Genomic DNA, 8,997 nt, shown 5'->3' on the forward strand with positions numbered 1-8,997 from the left:
GGGGAGGCTTAGTTGTAAAATGTATAAGAAGAGAGAAACTGTTTTTGCTAGTGTGCTTGATCTGAGACTTGCCTGTCTCCTTGCACCACTTTGAGATCTCAAACTTTGTTTGCTTCTCTGCCCTGGTGTGTTCATTGGCGCGAAGCACACCGGGCAACGAACCCCGCTGTTGCTGTCCTCAGGCCTCTGTGCTGGCAACAAAACCGAAAGCAGATCCGATGGGGATTTTAGTGTGTTTTGCAAGGTTAAATTAAGGTCTTGGGGCTCTGGTTAACAATCCTGCATTAAATTGCCTTTCATCATATGCAGAAAGCCTGTCTGTAGAGAAAAGATTTATATAGGGATGAGCATGAAACTCCTGGGTACCTCTTACCACCCAGTTCAACATTCAGCCAGCAGATGGCTCTCTAATCCTTCTAGAGTCCAGCACAGGAGAGGGAAGGAGGAGGTCACTGGGGGACCTGGCTCCGAAGAGAGCTGAGGGCTCTGTGGGAGGAGCTGGCTGTTGAAAGAAGTCCAGGCAGCTTGAGAGCTGGGGCTGGATCAAATCACAGCCTGTTGCTGGCAAGGGATCAGCACTAGCTGCTGCCAGGGGTACATCAGGTAGAGAGGTCACACCAAGACTCTTTCCTTCATCACCTAGTACTGGGCTGTCCTTGGCCTTGGGGACTCTTGAGTTAGGAGCTGGTGGGCTGATCATTTATCATCTCTTTTGCCTGTGACTTTAAAGCAATTGTGCTGAGGGTCTTTGCACCTTACCTCTGCAGCCCTAGTTATCCTCTATGTTATCACAGTGAGTGGATGCTCACCGAAGGCTACAGCTGAAAGAACCCAGTGCTTGGAGCAACTAAAACATTCACCTCTGGGGGTGATCCGGGGTGTGGTTCACCCAGTGTGGTACCAGATACCTACAAGTCAGTGATCCACAGCACTCAGCGACGCCCTGCACTAGGGTTGGATACAGTGTCCCGTGGCTTGCAAAGTACAGCTCACACATGAGGGGGCTGCCATCGTCTAATCCTCGGCTCTGCTTACAGAGCTGTATAAAAGATCTGCCTTGCTCCCTCAGGGACAGTGCAGTGTGTAGTGTGGACATGTGCTGAATCGGAGGAAGATTCAGCTACAAAGGCGCAGTGGTACCTGCTGTCGTTGCTGGGTTTTTTGAGCCTCGCGTTTGTACCAGCATGTGAGTCCCTTACGCTGTCACCGGGCCCCATCTTTAACATCCCTGGCTTTATCACTGCACGGAACTGTCTGTGTTGCAGAGATTATCTTGGTCGGTTTTAGCATGAAATGAATCTGCACTTAATGCATCTTTTCGAGCGTAGCCAACAGATGGCTTCAGATCATGCCAGTGGCTAGAAAGAAATTTGGACTATGATAGAGGTACCAGCAAGAACGTAGTGTTTGAAAATGCAGCAAGAGCTTCAATGTCTGCCAGTTCAGTTCAGTACGCTAGTTGGTTAGGGTCAGATATAAATGACTGGGGAAATGCTAGACACACTATGTGAAAACTTCTAAGAGCGAGACCAGAGTCTGTTCTGGGCAGCCTAAGGAGACTAAAGGGAGATGACAGGGGACATGGTTATTTGGAGGAGGGGGACTTGGGAGGTCTGACTGTGGAATGGATGAGAGACACACAAGAGCCCAATGCTGTTACAGGCCTGAGGCACAATGTTCTGGGAGTTTGGATCCAGGGTTTTAATTCAGCTCATTGAAGGGCTGGAGGCCTCCCCAAACTGCAGACTTGGAACTGGCCTTCCCAGGAGTGCGTGGATGGTTGGGTCTGGGATTTTGGCTTGGGCCTATTACTAGCCCCTCTGTGTGGGAAGCTGCCTAAGCAGGGAAAGCAGGACATGCTGTGTTTGGAATGAAACCTTTTAGTAGAATGTGCTGACTCTGGCTCAATTTGTGTGTGAATGTTCAGAAACGAGCTCCCATCACGTGTCAGTGGAAAGGTTATTCTCCCTCTCTTTGCAACCTGGGTTTCACCTGTGATTTTGATGTCACAATAACTTAGCTATTCTGAATGTACCAACACTCTGCCTGGATCCCTCCTCAGCCTGCTAGGAGTTGAAGGTCAGGCCATGGGTCATCCTCCCCAACTCTCTGCTCTCCCACTCCCCCAGTTTGCAGTAAAGTCTTGGATTTGGCATGTGACCTCAATGTCACAACCATCTGGGCAATCTGTTCTGGGAATGGGCATCATATGAATGGTGTGTGTTGCCATATTGAGCCTAGCTAGTACAGTGGGCGGCTGAACCTGTTCTGAAGGCTCTGGGCTCTACTGTGGTACATATAAGGATGCACTTTCTGAATGGCAGGGCTGGCTTTTGGGGGTTTCTGTGTATGTTTTTGCCAAAGCAACGTGTATTTTTAAGTTTGAAACAAAGTGAACGCGAGGCCCTCAGTGCTCCTCCATTTATATTATCAGTAATTTTGAAAAAGTGTTTTTTAATTTCCATGTCTGCTCCTTTCAGACTACAGTTTTATTTTCCAGCTGGATTAATTTTTTTCGAACACATTTTTAATTCATTCATAATGAGTCAGGAATTAAACTGCATGTGTCTAATGGGAAATACATGTGCCCAGCGAGGGTTTCATATGCCTGCCAAGCTAGCTCTGCTTAGACTTAACTCTTCACGGCATAAAACACCAATAAACTCCTCTTTTGCCAGGTCTGGTCTCTTGGTCTTAAAGGCAAGACATGGGAGCAATGTCACAGCTGCTGTACAGGGTGCATTCTCTAAGGCACTGGCTTTCTCTTGTTTTCCCTTCAAGGGCTGATACAGCCTTCCTTTTTCTCTAAGTTACTGTCTGTACATCCTCTCAGCTCCCTCTTGGTACTCTGGTCCCGAGGGTATGGAGGCAAGTATATTGGTTCCTGGTTAGTGCTGGCTGAGCCCATAAGAACTCATTAGCCTCTTCTCTGCTAGAGTGAGGGTGTGCCCCTCCCCTGAAATGTAAAAGGTTTGACTCTCCACCTTCTGGAAACACCGCTTTGCCACTCTCCATGCTAGTTCATGGCTGTGTGGTTGGTTAAAGCACGCTGGCTAGCCTAGAACTGCTAGTACTCCACGGCATGGCTTTAATTTCAAATGAAGGGAGTTGAGGGAATCTCCCCTTCTCCAGATGCTCTTGCAGATGGGGGTGAATTTCAGAACTTTGGAGAAATTTCTCTCCCTCATGCCTTCTCTTCACACCCAGCCCCAGTTTCCACTGAGTGTGTACAACCCCCAGCGTTGAGGCACGTAAGTGCTACTCTAATATAAAAATAATGGTGGCAAGGCACAAATATCTCAGGTATTTCTATCTATTTGCTGAGGTGAATTAAAATGCTTCAGTGAGCATTACAGATGTGGGCAAGGCAGCTAATACACTCAAATCAGAAAGGAAGAAGTGTAATGCTTTACAAGTTCATTTGAAAAGCAGTTACTGCTCTTGTAATTTCACTCCTGAGCAGATCTCTCACACATGCCTACAGGATATTGTTGCTTTCTCTTAAGCATAGGCAAAATAGGATAAATTCCTAGCAGGATGATTCATGGTGTCCCAGGTTCTGAATTAACAAAATGTTGTTCAGTAGCACGACGTCTCCTGATCCTTTCACTGAATTCCAAACGCAGGAGGGAGTGAATTACGGTATCAATCTCTTTGAACTGTTCAGATTGCTTAATGCTTTTGGTCAAAGTGGAGCTGGCATCTCCTTGTTAGTTGGCATCGTGTGTAGCTTTTGGGGGCTTTGACTTCCTACCACAATCTCCCCTCCCCTTGTGAATTGGTTCTTCTCCTGGCCCAGTGCTGGAAATGGGAACTTGTGTCTCATCTATTCATATACCATGCCTTTCAGCTCCTCATACAGCTCGCTGAGATTCTGAAGGTCCTTTTCAAGTTGGCTAGCTTTTTCTCTTATATCTGCTGCAGCCTCTGCCTTCGCCCCCTCAGTTAAATGGATGGAGTCTTTCACGAGACTGTAGGCATCAAACACGACAAAAACTCCTGCGGCTGTGGCACCGAGCACCCTCGCACTTTTGGACATGGCAAGAGTGGTCCCAGCTAAGGCTTTTTGCACTTGCTTGGTCCCCTTTGCTGTGTTCCGGGCTGTCCTCCCAGCCGCGGTGAGCCGCTGTGCTAAGGCCTTCAAACCAGGGTTAGCTTTCACCACTTTGAATGCTCTTACGTTGGTTCTTATCCCCTTAACGCTTTTGTAGACTACCTCTGGAATTTTACTAGCAGTGGAAAGGACGTGTGTCAGATGGTTGCCCATGGCCTCGCTCTTTGGGGAGATTATGGGTCTGAAATCCACTTCATCGGGGTGGGTCAATGTTTTAAGGTTGCTTTGGCATTCCACCAGCAGGTCATTGGCTTTGCTCCTTTCCTTCGAATTGCTGACATTCTCATATATGCTGACGGAAATGCTGGTAGCCGCTGCTGCTGCCCCTAAGCCAATACCAGTTGCCGTGAGAGCCAAACTCCCCCCTGCCGTCAGCGGTGCTAAGGTCAGCCCAAGGATGGTCAAGATGCCAGACGCCAGGCTCGTGGAGTTTGCGGCCATGTTGGCAATGGTGCAGTTCTTATGGGTCAGGTCAATGTTGTCTGCCATGTCCTTAAGGCACTGGATACACTTCTCTATCTCCTTTCTCTGCTCAGGGAACTGCTTCAGAAAGACCATGATATCTTCACTGGCACTCTCTTCCCAGGGAATGATTCCTTCAGACCTGTTAGAAGCCAAAGGTATATTTTGGTCACTGCAAGAGACCTTACAGTTGTGCTGTGAAAAGTGACTGTTAAAAAAGCCCCTTCTTCCTCAGCAGATCTGTTCCCTTGTGTGTATCAGAGTCATTGCTATGCCTGGCAGTGAAAATATTTTCTGACATATGCAGAGACTGTGTGTTCTAATGGCTGAGATAGTGCATTGGGACTTGGGAGACACCTGGTTCTTATTTTGGCTCTGCCATTCGCTGGCTGGGTGATCTTGGGCAAGTCACTTTACCTCTGGGCCTCTGTTTCCCCACCACCCTTTGCCTTGACTGTAATCTCTTTGGGGCAGGGCTTGTCTCCTAGCTTGTGTGATACAGTGCCCTGCACAATGGCGCCTCAGTCTTGGTTGGAATCTCTAGGCGCTATTGGAATTCAAATAATAACAATACTGCCAACCTTGTAAACTCAGCAAGTATCCTGGGGCTAGTCTACACTAGAGAATTAGATCAACCCAACTACATCGCTCAGGGGTGTGAAAAATCCATCTCCCTGAGTCAGGGAGTTAAGCTGATCTAAGTCCCCGTGTGGGCTGCGCTAGGTTGAGGGAAGAATTCTTCTGTCGACCAAACTACCGCCTCTCAAGGAGGTGGATTAACTACGGCAACCGGAGAGCCTCTCCCCTCACTGTAGTAAGTGTCCACAATGAAACACTACAGTGATGCAATGGCAATATTTTAAGTTTCGACATAGACGCTATCCCTTACATACTTATCCGGCCTCCATTGCCATAGAACTGGGTGCCTCCTATTCTTAATGTACTTATCCTCCCTACACCCCTGTTAGGAAGGGCAGTGCTGCACTGAGGCACAGTATGAGTTGCCCAAGGTCACACATACAGTCTGTGGCAGAGCAGGGAACTCAGGTCTCCTAAGTCTCAGGGTAGACCCCCTAACCGCTGGACCACACTTTGTGCATTATCACCCCAATGAACGTTCTGCAGATACTACCCTCAGCTACAGCTGTGCAATGCCTTGTCTTCCAAAATGCTGCCCTCAGTTACACCTCTGCCTTCAGGGCAGCTGCTCTAGTGTAATTAAAGGGTCATTTGAAGACAGGTTCCACAGGTGGCACTGCAGTTGGGTTTACTGGACAATGACATGTGAGCCAGAAAAGAATCCATCTCACGCTCTTGGAGCTGTGCTGGTTCTGCAGGGCTAACAGGAGTAACTTGCCATTGCTTTTATTTGTAGGCCGAATAATGTTTTTTTCCTGGAAATCATAAAAATGCAGTAAGTGAGGAATCCCACGGCACCATTTTGAGTGTTGCTTTTCAGTCAGCTCCACCCTGTGGTGCTGCTAACCAGTTTCTGGTGACTTCCTACTTTCCATATTAGGGAAGATCAGGGGAATGATCTGTTGGGTTTTTCAAATTAATTTTGTCCGCAGGGAAGGTGAGAGAAAACAATCAGAGCTTTGCATTTTTTCAGCCTCTCCCCTTTCCTTCCTGTGTTCTTGGCAGCAGCTCTGGTCTCCCTCAGTGCCATGGGCAAAGAAGTCACCTGCATTTGGCTCAAATGCAAATAAATAATTGACCCTGTGGCTGTGCCTGCTCCATCAAAATGAGTTTGAAGGGCTGGTCTGTAACCTCCACCCAGCAATGGCCCCTCCCTGTCAATCTTCCCCCATTACTGTTTTTCCCATCCCTTGGTGGGAAGATGCTGCCAGCTGGAATCTGCCCATTGAGCAGGAGGGAAACCGAGCCACCGCTGCTTCCACTTAGCTTCTCCACAGCCAAAGCCACAGTGAAGGAGAACAAGGGAGAAGATGGAGGGGGAGGCTTCCAATGAATGCAGCTGAAGCTAGACGTGTTCGGACTGGAAATAAGGTGCCGTTTTTAAGTGATGGTAATTCACCATTGGGACAGCTCGCTTAGAGTCGTGATGGAGTCTCCATCACTTGAGTCTTTAAACAAAGGTATGTGGTGTCTTCACTGGGAGCCGTAGGCTTGATGCAGCAATTGCTGGGTGAAATTTCATGGCCTGTGGCATGTAGGAGGTCAGGCTAGATGATCACTATGGTCTGTCTGGGCTTAAAATACATTAATCAAAACCAGATCAGACAGTGACCAAGGGAAAAGTTAGATAAAGGAGAAAATAGGAATCTGATGAACAAACAAGGGAGACCGTAAGTGAGCTATTTTAAGAGTTTTATGAAGGGTTTGATGACACAGAGTTACTAAGAAGATGTCTTTGTATATACCGGGACAGGTCAGAGGATGCAGCCCTGTAGGGTGGGGGGTGCTGGGAAGTCTGGCTCTAGTAGGAGATGGAACTCCACCACGGCCATTGGGAACTGCGGGGGGCCATGCCTATAGATGGTCAACATAAACAAAATGTCTCGCAGGCCACCAGCAGATTACCCTGATGGGCTGCGTGTCGATACTGCTGCAGCCTTAGTCCCTCTGAGGCAGGGTTTCTCAACCTGTGGGTTGGGACCCAAAATTGGGTCACCAGAATGTTTCAAAAGGTCATGTGGCAGCTCCTGTGGTTCTGTCCCACGGGGCTGGCTGGGCTCACATCCCTGCTCTCGGCACTGCAACCTCCAGGGTAGCAGCGCCACTCAGGTTTGGCTCAGATGTCATGATGACGGGAGTCCAGCTAGGCCAAATTTGAATGAGTGGCACTGCAACCCCATGAGGCAGGTCACAACTCCACTCACACAAATTTGTCCTAGTGCAGGGCCAAACCTGAGTCGTGCTGCAACCCCAGAGGTTGAAATGCCTGGAGCAGAGAGCCAAGCCCACCCCAGCCAGGCCCATAGCACAGAAGGTGCAGGAGCTGCTATTGTGGGGTGAGTGCTGGGCAGGACCCAACCCCCGGGGGGCAGGACCTGACCAAAAACACCCCAGACCCCAGACTATTTACTGGGTTGCAACTGGGCATAAACATTTACAAATGGGTCCAAAGCCCATAAAGGTTGAGAACCACTATTCTGAGGCACTGGGTTGTTCTCTCTGGCACCCTCTATTCCTCTCTCTTGCTCTGCTTAGCGATGAAGCTTATCCTTTCCCTGAACTGAGCCTGCTGGCAGAGAACCTTTTCTGCTTTATACAGCCTCACTGGTGCTAATAAATCTGAAATTGTTCACCAATAACAAATAAAATGGAGGCAACACCCGGGGCTGTCATGGACGAAGGGACCTGGATGCTATTCAATTGGGGGTCAGGTGTTATCAGGAGACAGCTGACCAGCCTCTGTGTGTGAGAATTCTCTTTTGACCAAGATTTCTCTTGCTTACCTCTCAAGGTCCATCACGTCCTGCAACATTTCCTCGTAGTTCCACCCTTCAGGAAAGAAGCTCTGCAGCTCCTCATTATATATTTTCTCCTGCAAAAGCCCTGAGACCCCCAGGCTGCCATCATATTGCAAATCGTGGTCATCAATGTTTTCTAAGATTAAAAACAACATCAGACTGGAGCGTCTTCAGACCTACTTTTAAAAGGATGCATGCATTTCTAGTTCCTAATCATGAAAACAGAAGGAAAGAGAAATAGTGCAGTGGTAGGAGCAGGGAATACCTTCATAAGTACTGAATGTTCCCGAGGCCATCTTATTGGGTGAAAATACCAGGTGCAATCTCTGTGACTTCGTTTATGTTGCAGTCCTTCAGCACCTCTCATGCAGAGAAGAAGAGGGGCTTCCACCCTGGTAAAGGGAAGAGTAGGAGGGAAACATGGTTCAAAGTGAATCAACAGAAGAAACAAGTGTTGCATGTGGAATAAGTTGAGTGGGAAGGCAAGGTCCCATTTTAGTTTGCTAGTGGAACATGCCCAGCCATCACAAAATCACCATCATAACTGGCACAAATTCTCCCTTTTGTTGGCAGTCGCATGTATGTTATGGGCAGGGCCGGCTCCAGGCACCAGCGAAGGAAGCAGGTGTTTGGGGCGGCCAATGGAATGGGGCAGCATGTCCGGGTCTTTGGCGGCAATTTGGCGGTGCGACCCTCAGTCCCTCGCAGAGCAAAGGATCCGCTGCTGAATTGCCGCCGAAGAATTCGCGGTAGAGATGCTGCCAAAGTGCAGCCAATCGCAGCTTTATCTTTTTTTTTTTCCCCCCTCCGCTTCGCCACTTGGGGCAGCAAAAAAGCTGGAGCCGGCCCTGGTTGTGGGAAATCTAGCTGTTGATGCTGCTAACAGCTTGAAACCCGTAACACTTTCATTGATAACTTGCAATCAGTTGGTTATGCAGGGGATTGATGTTACTGCTCTCAATAACCTCTATGTTAAATATCCCT

General features: G+C 48.5%; 1 protein-coding gene across 1 annotated transcript; it reads right to left on the reverse strand.

The window, feature by feature from the left end:
- Positions 1 to 2,434: 2,434 nt before the first annotated feature.
- LOC128830438 (apolipoprotein L6-like) lies at positions 2,435 to 8,395 on the reverse strand. Its single transcript, XM_054016265.1, has 3 exons — positions 8,279 to 8,395; positions 7,999 to 8,149; positions 2,435 to 4,718 (listed from the first exon to the last, which is right to left on the reverse strand). The coding sequence occupies exons 1-3, from the start codon at positions 8,307 to 8,309 to the stop codon at positions 3,827 to 3,829; spliced, it is 1,074 nt and encodes a 357-aa protein (XP_053872240.1). The 5' UTR covers positions 8,310 to 8,395; the 3' UTR covers positions 2,435 to 3,826.
- Between the last annotated feature and the right edge of the window lie 602 nt (positions 8,396 to 8,997).

Source organism: Malaclemys terrapin, chromosome 1 (genome assembly GCF_027887155.1).
Source record: "Malaclemys terrapin pileata isolate rMalTer1 chromosome 1, rMalTer1.hap1, whole genome shotgun sequence".
In the NCBI taxonomy this organism is placed as follows: domain Eukaryota; kingdom Metazoa; phylum Chordata; order Testudines; family Emydidae; genus Malaclemys; species Malaclemys terrapin.

Coding starts and splice junctions, on each gene's coding strand:
- LOC128830438 (XM_054016265.1), bottom strand. CDS start 8,309: ATGGCCTCGGGAACATTCAGTACTTATGAAG. Junction 8,150..8,278: donor AACATTCAGTACTTATGAAG/GTATTCCCTGCT, acceptor TTTTAATCTTAG/AAAACATTGATGACCACGAT. Junction 4,719..7,998: donor GACGTGATGGACCTTGAGAG/GTAAGCAAGAGA, acceptor GGCTTCTAACAG/GTCTGAAGGAATCATTCCCT.